Source organism: Heloderma suspectum, chromosome 2, assembly GCF_057233095.1.
Source record: "Heloderma suspectum isolate Gila_16-S chromosome 2, 16-S_ref, whole genome shotgun sequence".
NCBI lineage: Eukaryota > Metazoa > Chordata > Lepidosauria > Squamata > Helodermatidae > Heloderma > Heloderma suspectum.
The window spans coordinates 218,586,458-218,604,109 of NC_139459.1; the positions used below are offsets into that span (position 1 = coordinate 218,586,458).

General features: G+C 44.3%; 1 protein-coding gene across 1 annotated transcript in view; it reads left to right on the plus strand.

The window, feature by feature from the left end:
* LOC146354031 (polycystin-1-like) overlaps positions 1-13,510 on the plus strand; it is an 84,342-nt gene extending 70,832 nt beyond the window's left edge. The window contains exons 36-41 of the mRNA XM_084829779.1: positions 2,985-3,099; positions 4,053-4,225; positions 7,743-7,945; positions 8,513-8,704; positions 10,914-11,068; positions 13,333-13,510. Coding sequence (XP_084685905.1) covers positions 2,985-3,099; positions 4,053-4,225; positions 7,743-7,945; positions 8,513-8,704; positions 10,914-11,068; positions 13,333-13,510 — 1,016 coding nt within the window. The remainder of the gene's footprint in view (positions 1-2,984; positions 3,100-4,052; positions 4,226-7,742; positions 7,946-8,512; positions 8,705-10,913; positions 11,069-13,332) is intronic.
* Positions 13,511-17,652: the final 4,142 nt, after the last annotated feature.

Genomic DNA, 17,652 nt, shown 5'->3' on the forward strand with positions numbered 1-17,652 from the left:
ATTTTCTTGAAAAGATCTCTAGTCTTTTCCATTCTATTGTTTTCCTTGATTTCTTTGCATTGTTCATTTAAGAAGGCCTTCTTGTCTCTCCTTGCTATTCTCTGGAACTCTACATTCAGTTGGGTATATCTTCCCCTTTCTCCCTTGCTTCTCGCTTCCCTTCTTTCCTCAGCTACTTGTGAAGCGTCATCAGACAGCCACTTTGTTTTCTTGCATTTCTTTTTCTTTGGGATGGATTGAGTTGCTGCCTCCTGAACGATGTTACAGACCTCCATCCATAGTTCCTCAGGCATTCTGTCTATCAGGTCTAATCCCTTAAATCTATTCCTCACCTCCACTGTATATTCATAAGGGATATGATTTAGGTCATACCTGAATGGTTTAGTAGTTTTCCCTACGTTCTTCAATTTAAGCTGAAATTTTGCGATAAGAAGCTCATGATCTGAGCCACAGTCAGCTCCAGGTCTTGTTTTTACTGACTGTATAGAGTTTCTCCATATTTGACTGCAAAGTACATAATCTGATTTCGATATTGACCATCTGGTGATGTCCAGGTGTAGAGTCGCCTCTTGTGCTGTTGGAAAAGAATGTTTGCTATGATCAGTGTGTTCTCTTGGCAAAACTCTATTAGCTTTTGTCCTGCTTCATTTTGTACACCAAGGCCATGCTTGCCTGTTATCCTGGTGATTTCTTGACTTCCTACTTTAGCATTCCAATCCCCTATGATGAGGAGGACATATTTTTTTGGTGTTAGTTCTAGAAAGTGTTGTAGGTCTTCATAGAACCGATCAACCTCAGCTTCTTCGGCCTCAGTGGTTGGGGCATAGACTTGAATTACTGTGATGTTGAATGGTTTGCCTTGGATTCGTACTGAGATCATTCTATCATTTTTGAGATTGTACCCCAGTACTGCTTTTCCCACCCTTTTATTGACTATGAGTGCTACTCCATTTCTTCTAAGGGATTCTTGCCCACAGTTGTAGATATGATGGTCACCTGAATTAAATTCGCCCATGCTTGTCCATTTTAGTTCACTGATTCCCAAGATGTCGATGTTCAGTCTTGCTATCTCATGTTTGACCACCTCCAGCTTACCTTGATTCATTGATCTTACATTCCAGGTTCCTAAACAATATTGTGCTTTACAGCATCGGACTTTCTTTTCACCACCAGACACATCCACAGCTGAGCGTCCTTTCGGCTTTGGCCCAGCCGCTTCACTCTTTCTGGCGCTACTTGGAAATTCCCTCTGCTCTTCCCCAGTAGCATATTGGGCACCTTCCGACCTGCGGGGCTCATCTTCCGGCATCGTATCTTTTAGCCTTGTGTTACGTTCCATGGGGTTTTCTTGGCAGGAATACTGGAGCGGGTTGCCATTTCCTTCTCCAGTGGACCACATTTTGTCAGCACTCTCCGCCATGACCTGTCCGTCTTGAGTGACCCTGCATGGCATAGCTTATGGCTTCACTGAGTTACGCAAGCCCCTTCGCCACAACAAGGCAGTGATCCATGAAGAGGGTCAGGTGCCTAGCCCCTGGCTTTCTTCATAGTCAAACCTGTCAAGCTGTGTTTCTAGTCAATTACCTTTATTAAGCAAACTACAAACAGGCCTTGTCCCAGGCTACAGACAGTATCCTCATGCAGCAATTGTTGACAAGCCTTCCTAACAGGCTTTGCATAATACAGTAGACTTCAGACAGCATCCTGGGATAAAGCACCATGAATTAGAGTTGCTACTAAACTGCCACTGGCTCCTATGGACCTCCCTTCTCAAACTGAGTGGGCTACCAAGTCTTGCCCTCAAGATCGGTCTTTCCATGCTGTTATCTCCCTTGCTGCAAGTCTCTTGGAGTGCCTCATGGCCCTGCGTTTCCCCTCCCTTTACATCTGATGTCTGTCTCTTGGGTCTGTTATTCCCACCCCCATCTCTTCTTCGTTAGAAGCCTGCACTCCCACTGGTTCAGAGGGCCCAGCCTGGCTGTAATCCAAATGATTAGATGGCGGCTGGGCTTCACCCTCCCTGTCACTGTTATTCTCTCTGCTCCTGTTCTTGCCCCCTTGATGCCTTAACAATGCCTTCCACGTCCCTGTACCTGTCTGATCCAGAATCAGTTCCCATGTCTTCTTGGGGCATGTCTGCAGAAGTGCTGGGCCCAATCCCTACAATAGTCCTAAACACACTTGCTAGGGGAGTATGTCTCACTGAACACAACAGGGTTTGCTTTTGAGCAAACACACTTACAATTGCACCGCACATCTTTCATTGATAAATTGGGAGCAATCATAATTGTTCCCAATTTATCAATGAAAGTAAAGGCCATTTTTAATTGGTTATGAGCAAATGTGTTTACTTTTGAGGTTATTTTGATTTTGACAATATTAAAGATGCACTTTCTAATCATGGGTAGCTTCTGTTTATTAAATTGCCAGTAGTATTACACCTCAGGATATTAGAAAGGCACCTATATTGGTGTTTTAGTCATTGCAAATATATTTACTAATAATGTAGCATTTCAATTTAATCCATTAAAATGTGAACGATTAGGCAGCTAAATATTTTGTAACAGCCAAACTCTGAATGAAAGAGAATAGGGATGATGGTGGGATCTCTTGGGACCTATATTCATGGATTGTCCTTGAAATAGGACATTATGGCTTTTTCTGTGGCGGAAGAACTATAGTTAGGTATAATTAAAATTAAATCTGTTGTTGTTGTTGTTGTTCATCATCATCATCATCGTTGGACTGCTTGTTTACCACAGGTAGGGAAGTGCTACTACAGCAGGGACAATTTTTAAAAGCAGCCGCCAATGCAGTTTTGTGCATTGACTTCAATTGTATGAGTTGTATAGCTCTGCCTCCCCCTCTCTTTCCATCTGCTTTTGTTCACTTCATTGTTGGTAAACCCATTGCCACAATTACAGCAGAGCCAGGCCTACTGGTGGGGCCTACTTTATAGCTCTGGCTTTTCTTATTCTCCCCAGAGGAAGGTTTGCTCAACTCTGGCACTGACAAAACTCAAGAGGACTTCTCCGACTGTGTTACATCTGACAGTGGCAGGTTTTCACCCCAAGCTGAAGCAGATCTCGTCTCTGATAGGTATGTAATGTATGTAGGCAGAAATGCTGTTCCCTGAGCAGTCATTTAACTAAAGAGAAATGTGTGCTTGGGGGAGCGGGGAAGTGACAGGCAGACCAAACTCTGAAGAGAGCAAATGGAAGGACAGAAAGAATAATTCATCTCTCAATCAGTGCCAGAACAATAAATATAATTATTCATTCACATTTGGGTTATTATTAGTCAAAGTCCATATTAGTTAATATTGGGGGCCTTAACTATAGACAGAGCCTCGTGTGGCGCAGAGTGGTAAGTGGCAGTATTGCAACTGAGACTCTCCCCATGACCTGAGTTCGATCCCAGCAGAAGCTGGGTCCCAGGTAGCCAGCTCAGGTTGACTCAGCCTTCCATCCTTCCGAGGTCGGTAAAATGATTACCCAGCTTGCTGGGGGAAAGGTAGCCACGACTGGGGAAGGCAATGGCAAACCACCCCGCTACAGTCTGCCATGAAAACGCCAGCGAAAGCGGCATCCCTCTAGGAGTCAGCAATGACTTGGTGCTTGCACAGGAGGAGCCTTTCTTTTTTTTTTTAACTATAGACAAACAGGCATCCTAAACTGAGGTGAAAGCACTTTGAGTCATTTGTTAAAAGCAGAGATATATTCAAACCACTTCTGCCACACTTGGAAGGCATGTTTGTCTTTATCTCAAGTGTAGTGTGTGGGTTCCAAATAAGCCTGTTTTAAAACTTTTTTTTTTTTTTTAACATTGGAGTCAGGTTCATACACAGGCTGGTGCAATAGCTGCAACTCTACATTGGCCTGAAATAAAAATCAGTCTGTGCCAGCTCAGCCTGACAGGGCCGCAAGCTGTCTAGTCCCCCCTGCTCCCCCACATTTCTGGAGTGGGTGCCCTGCCTCGTACCTACCTTGGTGGCTTTGATGCATCCCTTGCCACTAATTCTGCCACATTCTTTCTTTTCCCCTGATTGGCAGGATGGAAAGTCCCAGTAGCGGCTGGTCTGATGAGATTGTGCAGCATGGAAGTGGCTGGGGGTTTCTGCGGAAGTCATTCTCTTATATCTCTGCTATGACAAGCATCGGGAGTGCTGTCCTTTCTGATCTGGAACCTCCTCCTACTTCAGTTTCATTGCTTTCCACCCAGATTGGTATGTGTGCATACTGATGAGATGTTTTAGGTCAGAGGAGCCCTAATGCTGGAACAGAGCACATGCCTAATGTAACTTAGCATGGCTTAGTTTTCTCTTGGCATACTTTTGCTGGAGTAAAGCAACAACGCTTGTGATAAGTCATCTGAACCAGTCAGGGGTGATAGACAAAAGGGAACTTTTCTTCCTCCACTAGTTTCTTTTTGTAACTACTCTTTGATGTAGATTACAACTCTCTGGCTTTTCTTCCTTCATTCCTTCTTTTTCATTGGTAGTATTCCTTTGTCTGAACAGTGCAACCATAATGGTCTGATGAGATTGTGCAGCATGGAAGTGGCTGGGGGTTTCTGTGGAAGTCTTCAGAAACTATTTGTTTTCCCAGGAGCTATGAACTCCCAATACAATGCTGCTTGCTTTTTAAGTAGCAGTGTGTGTGTGTGTGTGTGTGTGTGTTTCTTTCTATAGCACTTGCCTTGCACCAGTTACATGGTGAAACTATACAGCTATAACTTACCAAACAAATATAACAGCTTTAACACCCCTTCTGTACATATGATCAAGGGGGCAAAAGGAGTGCATTTTCTACCATTCTTTGCATGTCTCCTTGTGAGTAGATTCTATACTGTGTTAGTGATTTTGAGTTCAAAATCAGGGAGTAGGTAATTATTCTGGTTTAACTAATGCAGAATAAAAGGCTGTGAACTCGTCTGTCTTCTCAAATATACCATTACCTGTGCCAAAAGAGGTAGACATACCACTTCCATGGTGCTCTTTAGGGGATGGCAAAAGGTAGGATGGCACAGGGCAATTTTTACCCCTGACAATATAGCCCTTTTTTATAGTCGCATCTAGACTTTGGAATACCCTCCTCAAAGACAATCACCCAGTGAAATCAATCTTACCTAAGCATGTCTTTAAAGTAAGAGGCAGATAAATGGCTGTAGGAAGTCATTTTCTGCTTTGTGTTTGTTTATGTAGTTATAAAAGTTAGTGTGTTTAATTTGTTCTTTCATTATTGTTTTATCCTTTGTGCTTTTCATGATTTGATTGTTTGGAATTGATTATGTTGGCCACACACAATGGAATCGATTTTGTTGGACATTTTTTAGTGGAAACACAGGACATTCCCGCCCCCCCCCAATATATAAACAAATAAAATGAACAAATATTAATTGGTCTGCCCTTATGGACAATCAGACATTGAGAAATGGTGGGCAAAGCTCTATTTCCATTTAGGTGGCAGGACATTTAGATGTTCTTGGGGCGAGGGTAATTTTGTTCTGTCCTGATGGATTGATATCACAGTGTACTGCCTAGTCTACCTAATGGAGAGAAAAATACACAAGGCTGCTTCTATTCAGCTTGGGGCCACAATATCTGAAAGGCTGCCTCTTCCAGTATGCACCTGCCCATAACCTAGGATCATCAAAGGCCCTGTTGTACAGTCAGGGCCAGAAATATTGGAGCAAGGATAACCGTTTTGGCAGTTGGCCTCTGTATGCCACCACATTGAAGTTGAAAGGAAACACACCCAGATGGGAGCAAAGTCAGGACTTCCAGCTGTAATTCAAGGGGCTTGACAAAAGTGGGGCACTAACCATTCAGCAAGTACAGCCAGTGGCATACACACAGCCCCATCGTTGGTGGCTCATAAGTAATGGAACAAACCAACATCATTTCAAACTTAAGAATCACCTTTAATACCTGGATGAAAATCCTTTGCAGTCAATGACTGCCTGAGGCCTGGAACCCATGGATATGACCAAATGCTGAGTTTCCTCCCTCGAGATGCTTTGCCAGGCCTTTACTGCAGCTGCCTTCAGCTGCTGCTTGTTTGTGGGTCTTTCTGCCTTCAGTCTTGTCTTCAGGAAGTGAAAAGCATGCTCTATTGGGTGGAGATCAGGTGACTGACTTGGCCATTGAAGAACATCCTGCTTCTTTGCCTTGAGAAACTCTTGGGTAGCTTTTGCTGTACGTTTTGGGTCATTATCCATCTGCAGTATGAAGCGGTGTCCTGTCAGTTTGGCAGCAGTCGGCTGAATCTGAGCAGAAAGTATAGCCCTATACACTTCAGAATTCATCCTGCTGCTTTTATCAGCAGTCAGGTCATCAATAAACACCAGTGGCCCAGTTCTATTGGCAGCCATACATGCCATAACACTGCCTCCACCATGTTTGACAGATGATGCGGTATGCTTTGGATCATGAGCTGTTCCTGTCCTTCTCCATACTTTTCTCTTCCCATCATTCTGGTACAAGGTAATCTTGGTTTCATCAGTCCAAAGAATCTTATTCCAGAACTGGGCAGGCTTTTTTAGGTGTTTGCTGGCAAAGGCTAATCTGGCCTTTCAGTTCTTGAGCATTACCAGTGGTTTGCACCTTGTTGTGAAGCCTCTGTATTTACATGCATAAAGCAGTCTCTTGACTGTAGATGTTGACAATGACATGCCTACCTCCACAAGAGTGTTCTTGACCTGGCTAAATGTTGTGAAAGGGTTCCTCTTCACCATGAGCAGCATTCTGCAGTCATCCACTTTAGTTGTCTTCCGTGGTCTTCCAGGCCTTTTGCTGTTGCTGAGCTTGCCAGTTAATTCCTTCTTTTTCAGGATGTTCGAAACTGTTGTGTTGGCCACTCCCACTATTTTTGCTACCTCTCTGATGGGTTTATTTTGTTTCATCAGCCTAATGATGGCCTCCTTCACTCACATGGACACCTCTTTGGACTTCATGTTGGGAGTTCCAGTGAACAGCTACCAAATGCAAATGTAACACTCAGAACCACCTCCAGGCCTTTTACCTGCTTGATTGGTCGTGGGGTACCCAGGAAACAGGCCACACCTGGCCATGCAGCTGCTTGTCAGCCATTCGTTCCATTACTTATGAGCCACCAGTGATTGGGGGGGCGTATGCCGCTGGCTGTACTTCCTGAATGGTTAGTGCCCCACTTTTGTCAAACCCCTTGAATTACAGTGGAAAGTCCTGACTTCGCTTCCATCTGGGAGTGTTTCCTTTCAACTTCAATGTGGTGGTGTACAGAGGCCAACTGCCCAAACAGTTATCCTCGTTCCAATATTTCTGGCCCTGACTGTATATCCCACCACCTAGGGAGGTTAGGTTAGGTGGGTACATGAGGCAGGGCCTTTTCTGCAGCAGTGCCCCAATTGTGGAGTTGCTTCTTTACCATGTTTCGGACAGGCAGTGAAGACTGTATTGTTCCATCAAACTTTTAATGGATTTTATTGTTTGCTATTTGTTTTAGCTCAAAGAAGATATCTGCTCCTACTTTAACTGATTGTTTTAATATATTAGTGTTTTATTATGTTTATTATTGCTGTTGTTTTATCTAATTTGTATATTGTCTTGAGTGCTCATTAGGCAGAGGGGTGATTCATAAATATATCTAATAAACAGATAAAATATTCAGGAGAAATTATGGCTCTTGGGAGGAGGAAGTATCATGGGATTATTCTAAATAACAGGAATTTTCCCAGGGTATGCTTGATTGTCTTCATTTCAGGGGTTGCCCGAAGACCTGAGGAGTGGCTCTTCCCTGCTGGGATGCTGCCAGCAATCTACGTGTCTATCTTCTTGCTGCTAGCTGGCTGTTTCTCCATCAATATCTTGTATGGTTCCACATTCCTTGACCACACGGCTTTGATGTGGATGATCTCCTCTGCCTTTGCTTTCATCACGTCTTTCATCTTTCTGGAGCCACTGAAGGTGATAGCATAACTGATTCCTCTGTACTTCAGCAGTTAGGGAACAGGTGATTTACAAACATGCCTGTAGTCAGCAGCCTGGAAACTATAAGTTCTTTGAAACTTTGAGGGCCAAACCACACATGATGTGGGAGGCCCATGATTGGATCTCCTGATATATATTTTAAATGAGATGATCTGTGGGCGCTGCCAAAATGATTGAGGAGCAGCACTGGGGAGAGAGAGTAACAACACCCCTCCCATGGAGGGATAGGCTCTCTTCCCACAGAGGGATGAATTTGCCACGGATTCATAGGCCTGAAGAGAAACTCAATGAAATCTTGAAACGGGGAGTAATGTAGGACTTCGTGTATTGAATTAACAAACACATTCTGCACCAAGAAGGGAAAGGGTTGTAGCTCAGTGGAGCACATGCTTTCAGTGCAAGCGGCCAGGTTCACTCCCTGGCATCTCCATTTAGGGTTGGGAAAGGCTCCTGTCTGAAGCCCTGGAGAACTGCTGCTGGTCAGTGTAGACAATACTGAGCTGGATGGACCAGTGGCAGCTTCCTATGTGCCTGTTATCTCAGGTAGTGATTGGGACTCTGCATGCTGCTCTCATCAGCAAGCCAGTGGAGAGTGAAGCTGATGGACTTGTGGAGAAGCCTCTGGTGAGGCAAATGCCTGAGCGAGTTGGAAAGGTGCGAGTGCCCTGTGGTTATGGGCTGCTGCAGGCCAAGGAGGAGGCCAAGAAAGTACGTGCTCTCAAGAACTTAGTGCGGGTAAGTTATTTGATTTGTCTTGCAAAATGTTGGCGCAGGTACAGGAAGTGCTTCTGAAAGTCATCCTAAAAAAGGTAATGCAAGGAGAGACTTTGACATGGTCACAGCAATGAACAAAGTGGGTAATCTGTGCAGCAGAGTATTGAATGGAGATAAGCAGATCAAAAGAAAGACTAGAGAGGAAAAGGTAGTAGCAATCAAGGTAAGAGATCACATGGTGTGATCCAGAATTTTGACAGTAGCTATAGAAGAGGATTTGGGGGGATTTAGAAGTATGGATGTAAATTGATCATATTTGCATACTTGGTTGTGGCAACACAGTTTCATAGACTGCTAGGGTCATAGGGCTTGAAGGAAACTAAGATTGTTTTCTGAGTGTGTGGAGTGAAGAATTACATTCCCTGGCTGCAGGAAGCAAACCTTCCCTTCCCTCTCCTGCTCCCGCTCCTAATCTGAGGGTCCACTGTGACTAAGAATCATAACTACATCACGTTACTGCTGCGGTGCTGCTGCCACTAAAAAGACACTTCAGTACAATTGGCGCTCCTGTCTTTCTGCAGTAACATTGCAAGCAGCAACCAGACAGGTCATCCTTCTGGGTCACCGGGGCTGCTTCCAGATGGAAGGCTATAGCTCAGAAAGCATTGTGCAGCAATTCCCTCTTCTTTTCCTTTAATGGATTTTCTGTTGTAAAGAAAAAAGCAGAAGTAGCTGTGTGAAAACACAGGAGGATTATGAGTAGAAGACAACATCTGGACCTTCTGTAAAATTCTGTGAATGAGTCCAGGTGATGGCGCTATGAAAGGTTTGCCTGGAAGCACCCATGGTTACTTTCCACAATGACAGCAGTGGCCTTGATGGAGTTTCTGTCATTCAACCTGGGAGGCTACATGCAGTAGCATAAGCATCTGATTTAAATAAGCTCAGAGTCATATCCTTGTTAAGGGCCAATTTTTAATGAGTTACATTATAGTAGTCTTCAACCTCTTCAGGCCCAGGACTCTACTTTAGCCCAAACTTGCATGGTATCATGCCCTACCTGGAGGAGGATTCATCTGAGGAAGAAGAGGAGGGGGAGAGCCAGCACAATGGGCCCCAGCTGGAGCTCAGTGAGAAACAGGAGGCCTTGGCTGACAGTCCTCCTCTGGAAACATTGCAGGAGCAGCTGGGCCCCTCTCGAGCAGTTCCTGAACTTCCCCAAATGCTGGAAGGAGACTCTGAGGGGATCCATCCCTTTGAACAGCATAGAATCAGATGCGTGCAGCAAAAGAACAAACGGAAGTCACAGCGTGGGGGCCTCCCGTAACAGTAACACACTGACCTAATTAGCCAGCTGTGCTGATTAACGGTCGGCTATAAATTCAGCCTTGCTGACGCCAGCTTTTTGCTGCAAACAACAGCGCCTTAACCTTGGCTTTGCTTTCAAGATATTGGCTCAGATAAGCTCCTAGACCTTGGCAACACATCTGGATAACATTTTTGGGCACCCCCCTGACTGGCCTGGACACGTGCTAAAACAGACGCTGGTGAACTGACCCCTGGACTGCTTGACCTCTCCTCTGCCTGTGCCTGCAAACCCTCCTCAGAACTTCTGTGTATGACTTTGGACTGAACTGGTTGCTCTGTCACTGCTGCTCCTAGGACTATCTACGCCTTGCCCAAGGCCCTTGCCTGCGTTGAAACAGGACACATGCGGAGAGGACGCGCCTCTTAATTTTTTATCCTATATTTTTATGGTGCTGCTGCTACTCCACCTTAGGTCAGATTACAACCCTATAGTGGGCCTAGTTGAAGACAAATAAAGTAGATGAAGGCATCACAAGTGTTAGGACTTTCTCTGCCCACTAGGTGTCAGAATAGATTTAAATGTTAACTTTATGAAAGACTAAGGATCATTTGTTTCAGAGACTTGACAGCAGTATGATAGTGTACACCATGGGCATCAATGATTCTATCATCTTTGCTCAGACAGGTTTCCAGCTTTTTATAGCTCAATGGCAATGTTAGGCAATAGGAAAATACTAAATCTCTGTACATTTAAACAAGAAATGCAAATTAGCGATTGCTGGCGTTTCCACCTCTCTGCCACCAGATTTTGATCTCTCTTTTCATGTTAAAAATCCCTCACATGCAGTAAGGACATCTGTGATTGTGCTACGTCATCTTTGTTGAATTGTTATTTTCTTCTCCCCCAATCCCTTCTCCCCAGAACTGCATCACTCATATGCTCTTCCTTCTGGTGGTGCTGACAGTCAATTATCAGAGATGCTTCCATGACAACAATGTCCATCTCCTGCATGCTGCTGTCAAACAGGCCATCTCCGTGACAAATGACAAAGGGCTGAATTTCACTTCTGTGTGCAGGTGAGCTCTCCAGAGGGATGGAACATGGATAGATGAGGCAGTTTGCCATTACTAGAGGCACTTAAGAATCATATTGCAGGAAGATACCATGCCACCAAACATTCAGACATGTCTAAGGTCAAGTAAGTTGTCCTCAACATAAGTCATAAATATAATCCGACTGAATCCAACTGGCCCATCTTGCCAGACTTTTGTGTCAGTCATCAGGGCCAGATGTTACACATACAGTACATTCACACTACAACAGTCATTGCATGTAATGTGTCCTATTTTTCTAATGTGCTTGATGGCATTTTAACATAAAGTGGCTTACATTTTTTAAAAAATTGTTTGTAAGCTAAATTTAACCCTTTTGGGACTCTGTAGCAGCTACAGAGTGCCCAGAGGGCCAAATTTGGCTGTTTGGGCAATCCATAGCCAATGTTGACACAATTCCCCCCCCCTTGTTTAAATTGGGGAGGGGAGGCAATGGGGGAAGGTGTGGCCTGCAGGCCACATGTTGCCCAACCCTGTCAATGAGTCATATAATTGGAGAGGGTCTTGTAAGCCATTTAGCTCAAGGCAAGAAATCCAGAGCTGGGGCATCCCCAAGCAGATGGCCTCTGCTTGAAGACCTCCACTAAGGAAGAGTCACTAAATTCTTGACCAGCATTCATTGTCTGAACTCTGTGTCATCCATGATGGTTGTAGTTTCCATACGGTGTCCAAGCAGATGGCACTCTACTTTAAGGACTTTTAAAATTAGTTTATGAAATGTCACCTAACTTCCAAAAGGCTATTCAAATCACTATTACCAAGATCCATCCTGTGTAAAATTTAAAAAATGGAGCATCTCTAAAGCAGGCAGTTCCCAGCAGTTCCCAGCAGATTCAGAAAGGTCAAATAATTGGTTTATAGTTAGTTAATAGTTTTTAATGAATGTTCCCACAGTCATCTGATCTCGTCTGATTTCAGAAGCTAAGCAGGGTCAGCCCTGGTTAGTACTTGGATGGGAGACTGCCTGGGAATCAGGCTTCCTGCCCTGAGCAGTGGGTTGGACTCGATAGTCTTGTAGGCCCCTTCCAACCCTATGATGCTGTGATCAGCTTGATTTTTTTGTCTTCAAGAAAGGAGTTGGGGAGTTGGGGGCCAAATTAGGTAAAATGATGATACCTCTTCTTAGATCAACTAATCTTAGTAAAAAAAACCAACCCAACAGAATACATTATTTTGAATCTCAGAAATCTCTTTTTTATGTGGCAGTGAGGAAGGCACAATGTATTAAATCTGAACTCACGTAATGACAATGTTCATTAATAATGTAAATACTTGAATCACTTTGGGTAGACTATTACTCAACCACAAGTCCTTGGCAGATAATAAATGAGCTGACAGTGGTTTTTAATACCAGGTAATATTTCAAACACTGTTACTGCCTAAAGTAGTCCAAACTGTCCAGTCTGTTATTTGTATCAAACTCAACATGGCTATGAATTTTGATCCCCATATGCATGTCTTAAAGGTGCTTTGCCTTTTTTTTTTTTTTAGGATTGAAGGACCAGAAAGTTAGATTTGCGATGTTTGTCAGACCCCCCTGGCCTCAGACCTACCTTGCCTGTGACCCCCTCCTCTGCTGCCTGACCCCTCTGCCTGGGCTCCCTGGGGCTGTTGGGACGTCCTTGTACCCACCCTTTGTCTTCCATGGATGCTTCCACCCATCTCACAGAGCCAAACTAGACATGACTCAGAGCTGCTATTTGCATGTCAAAGGAACCCCCATAACTGCATTCATGGAATTAATGTCTCATACAGTTTGGCCTTAATTCCATCTGTCAATTGTCCACATAGGGTGTGTTGTCAGAAAGGCATACACAGATGAGGTCTTCCACCTGATTGAAGGACCAGCCTTGTTCATGTGTAAGACTTCAAATGCCAGAGCAGTGCAACAACTTTCATGGTTGTTTCCCTTTCCCCTTTCCTAGGGGAAAGTCCACAGGTTGCTCCCAGAGTTTGCCTGTGCCCCGTGCTGGACACCTCCTTGATCATGGTAAATGGAGCTGGCTGGCTACACAGCTGAATTGATTCCTTCTCCATCGATGACTGAAGTCCATTTGGGAGCTCATTTGCAATCAAGCAGTTTGTTTGGTTTAACCCACTTTTCTGCATCAGGTGATGGATTTCACCTTCACAGAATCAAGGAGTAAAATGAATGGATTCTTTGTTATGCTTTGCTTTAATAATACGTTGTGCGGCTGATGAGTTTCACCAGTCCTTTTGTTTTGTAGCTACTCTGACACGTTGGAATGGATAGACACTGTGCTACTGAACTACCTTTACAGCAACCCCAAACTGACACTAGTAGGAGCACCTCAACTCCAGCATCAACGTGCCACTGCAAGCCTGGTTATGGATCCAGGTGTGAATTCTGCTGGAGTCACTTTTCTCTCTTGGCTGGCAAACTGAGAAAATTCAGGAAAATCCTGGAGAAATTAGCAGTAAGGGATTGTATCTAGGGGAGGAAGCAGGGAGGGAAAGGACCCAAGAAAAGGGAAGCTGCTGTTTCATGTCAGGCAGTGTTGAAACTGAAGAAGCACTGGTCTAGTCAGCTTTGGTTTTATGGGCCTATTTGGCAAACAATGAAAATGGAGGTTGAGAAAGTGAGCAGGGGTCGAGGAAATGGGGAAATGAATCTGGAGCTCAGAAATCCCCAGGTCAGGGGTGCAGTGGGGACGAGGGGTCTCACTGGGGTGAAATCCTGGGACTTTTTCTGGAGCCAGGTCTCAGCTGGGTGCCTCCCACTCCCAGCCTACTGCTATGGGGCAGGTGGCTGAGCCCAAGATGCTGTTGTGAATGGGCGCTGCTGCTGGCTAAGGCAGCTGGAGCAGGTCGCTGCGGCCATGGGCACCAGGTTAGCAGAAGGCTACGAGGCAAGGGCGCCATAGTCACTGTGGGAAGGAGAAAGGGAGTTGGGGGCTTGCATGGTATGCGTCCCTCCTTTGTCTTGGCTGTCTGCATGGAGAGTGTGCCTGACTTTGTACACTCCCCTTCCTCCATTCCCTTCCTCCTCCTCCTCTTGATCCTGCCTTTCTCTTCCCCGCCCCCCATGTGGAAATAGACAGCTGGGAAGAAAAACAAAAGCTCCAGCCAGGAGGAGGAAGAAAGGAGCGGGGAGGAGGAGGAGGCTGGGTCTAAGAAAGCTTCTGCAGCCTTTCTGTGTTTTTCCTTCTGCTTTTCCCTGTGTGCTTAATGGGAGGGAAACTGGGGAAGGTGGAGTCTGTGTTGTGCCACTGCCCAGTGCATGGTCTTGAGGAGGTTACATTAAAAAAAAGGCAGGTGCAGTCCCCTAGAAGTTAATGGGGTAAAAACACTCATGGATTCCTGACAGGCCTCTTTGATTTCTTTATAGTAACAAAACAGTTTGTTTGGCTGTTGCATATGAAAGAGGCAGTGAGTCAGTTTATGTCTCTTTCTTGAGTGTGTGTGTGTGTATGAGAAAGTTCATCAATGTGTGTTTATGTTTTTTGTGTCTGTGCACTGTATTTTGTAAAAGGAGAAGCTTGTGTTTGTATTTGAGTGTTCTACCATGGAAGAGATATAGGTCTTTTCCTTCCAGGAGAGCATGGAAGATTATTTCCACTAAAGTATGTAGTGGAAAATGTTTTTGCATTATTACTGTACATGGTTGACTCTCTCCCCCCCTCTCTCTGTGTATGTATGTGTGTATGTTGTGTGTGAGTTCAGTACTGGGGGCAGAGTAGGAGGCTCCTACTCTGGGGCCCATCATGGCCTTGAGCTGGCCCTTGCTCTGTGGCTTTGAGGATATCATAGTTAGCAGTGGCAGTAGCTGTTGTTTCTCGAACAAGAGAATGTGGGTCCAGAGGAGTGCTTTTGTGTACTGTGATTTCCCCAAGGTTGAGACATTGCTCAGAAGGCCACATAAAGGGTTGGATCCAGACTTAGTCTTGCTTAGGGCAGACTCACTGAAATCAATGGGAAAAGTTAGTCATGACTTATGACTGTCTTAAGGTCCTCTGATTTCAGTGAATCTACTCTAAGCATGACTAAGTCTGGATCCAACTAAAACTTCATAAGAGATGACTGAACTATGGATTCTGGACTCATGGGGAAAACCCCCCTATGAAATCAGTGGTTGCAGAGGCCACAGAATGTTGAAAGAAACTGAAACAGTGATCAACAATTCAGACTGCTGCTCTAGGGAGAATATAGCAAGATGTGTTTCTGGCACTTCTGGAAGCTATTATTGCCTTCTTCTTGCTGAATCTCAAAAAGACATGCCCTCATCCTGCATTTATCACTCAGCAGAACTCCAAAATGAATGAAAGCTCATTTTTATTGTATAATCTTACAAGGTTGTGTAATCTTAGAAGGGGGCGTGGCTGTGAGGGGGCATGGCTGTGAGTATCATGAAGGGACCCTGCACTTCTGAATTTGCCACTACACTACTGCCCAGGGTAGCATGTAATGAATGAATTGATGGGAGACAGAGCTCTGAGATTGTTGCAACAGTATTACAAAGCACATGCTAAGTGTCTGAAAGGAGGATGAGGGAGAATATAGGTGGGATCACCAAGCTAAGAAGTGTAGCGTAGTGTATGCGTGCTGTCTGTATAGTGTATAACCTAGCAAGTAGTGCTTGTTTGTTTGTTTGTTTAAAAGCCCTGCCTGCTCCTTTTTCTGTACCTCCCAGGGCTTTCCCGGCCTGGATTTGCATTTCAGATGTACTTCGGTACTGCCAGCAGCACCTGTCCTCTGTGCCATTCGTCTGGGTCTAGATCAGAGGCTTCTCAGAGTAGTCAAACTAATAGAGACACATGTGCTGACCCAGCTCAGCATGATTCTTTTAGGTAAGCCTTGATGTTGTAGGGATCCTTACTTCTGGGTTGCTGTCTTGGCATTTCTTACTATTCCTCTTTGACAGGGCCGTTCTCACAACCCTCTCAGCATGTGGCAGTTTTCAGACAATCCATGTTCTTTTTTTATTTGCAGTTAACACAACAAAACAAAGATGGAGTGGGGGGGCTACAAACAATAACACCGATAGCAAGAACGTGAGAAAAACAAGAATAAAAGCATATCCAATTGCAATAAGTGTTCATAACACCGTGGGTTTAAAAGAAACAAAACAAAAACAAAACAAAAACAAAACAAAAACGTTTGACACTTCTGTTTCAAATTTATGTGTTAATATAAGCAGACCATATCTCTAAATTGAAAGCTGTAAGATATGCGTTCAAATGCTGCAAGAGCAGTGAGATCTTTAGTCCACTGAATAATAGGTGGTGGGTGTTTATCCTTCCAGGTTTGGAGTATAAGTTTCTTTGCAACTATTGGAGCACTCAGAGTGCACTTTTTCTGTCCATCTGTTAATCTGCACATCACAAGAATGTAACTGAGAAGCGCATGAGCATCCACAATTCTCACAGATTTTTCAAGAATGAAATATATGCAAGCAGTAACTTCCAACCAAAAGGAAGCCACCACAGGGCATGCCCACATCATATGCCTCAGCAATGCATTACCTGCATTACATTGCATGCATCTAGCAGAGCTAGCCAGCTTTTTCTTAACCAGCCTCTGTGGTGTCTAATATACATGAAACATCATTTTTTGTTGAATCAGCCTCAGTTTTAAATCTACAGAAATAGTACATATGGAAGCTAAGTCAACTTTCAGTTGATAAGGCTGAAACGAGCTTTCCAATTCCTCTCTAACATACTCCTGAGCACCCACTTTATTAAATTCCAAAAGAATTTATAAACAACTAGACAATCCATGTTGGCATTCAGATATGCTGATCCAGTTTTGTGAATGCCAGCATCACATGCTGGTTGGTCACTGTGGATCAGTTTATAGAATGCACTTGCAACCATTCACAAAGCTGTGGTTGCAAAGGAGTGCTGAAAGCTCACCTATGCTGACTTTGTCATGTGGCATCACCTGCATTCATAGGACTGGCTCAGTGGAGGACAGGGCAGCTGTACATCAGCTTGGATTGATGGTTCCAGGTGCAAGGATGGAGTGGAGGATTGTCAATGGATTTGGGGAAGCTCCAAATGAAGGCTGGAATTGGAATGAAGGCTGGGTCATTTAATCTCTATCTGTGGGAGAAAAGGAATTGGATGCATTAAAGACTGATATTGCTCCCAAGGCATTTCTGATAGTGTCTAATTGTCATAGGCCCTAAATGGGGTTTTCTTGGCAGGTTTTGGATCTGGGGTCATGCAGGATTTTACCACATGAATGCTGACTGTTCAAGGGAGCTTGGGAACAACTCTGCAAAGGCCCAGAGGATACTGCATGACCTGCAAGCAAGCAACTGGATCCACAAAAGGCAAAGTGCCCAGACCTTTATTTTTATTTGAAACTCAGCCTTTAGCTGGAGACAAAAATCAATGCACTGTGGGATTTTTCTTGTTGCCGTAGAAGAGAAAGATTTTTTCCCTAGCTGGCTTCTGCTTTGTTCACTCAGTTTGCTGAGCTATGAGGGAAAAACAATATACATCACTGGTGACTTATACTTTGCTAGTCTGGCCATCCATCTGCTAAACTTATATTAAGGGTGCATAACTTTAAACCTTATCTTA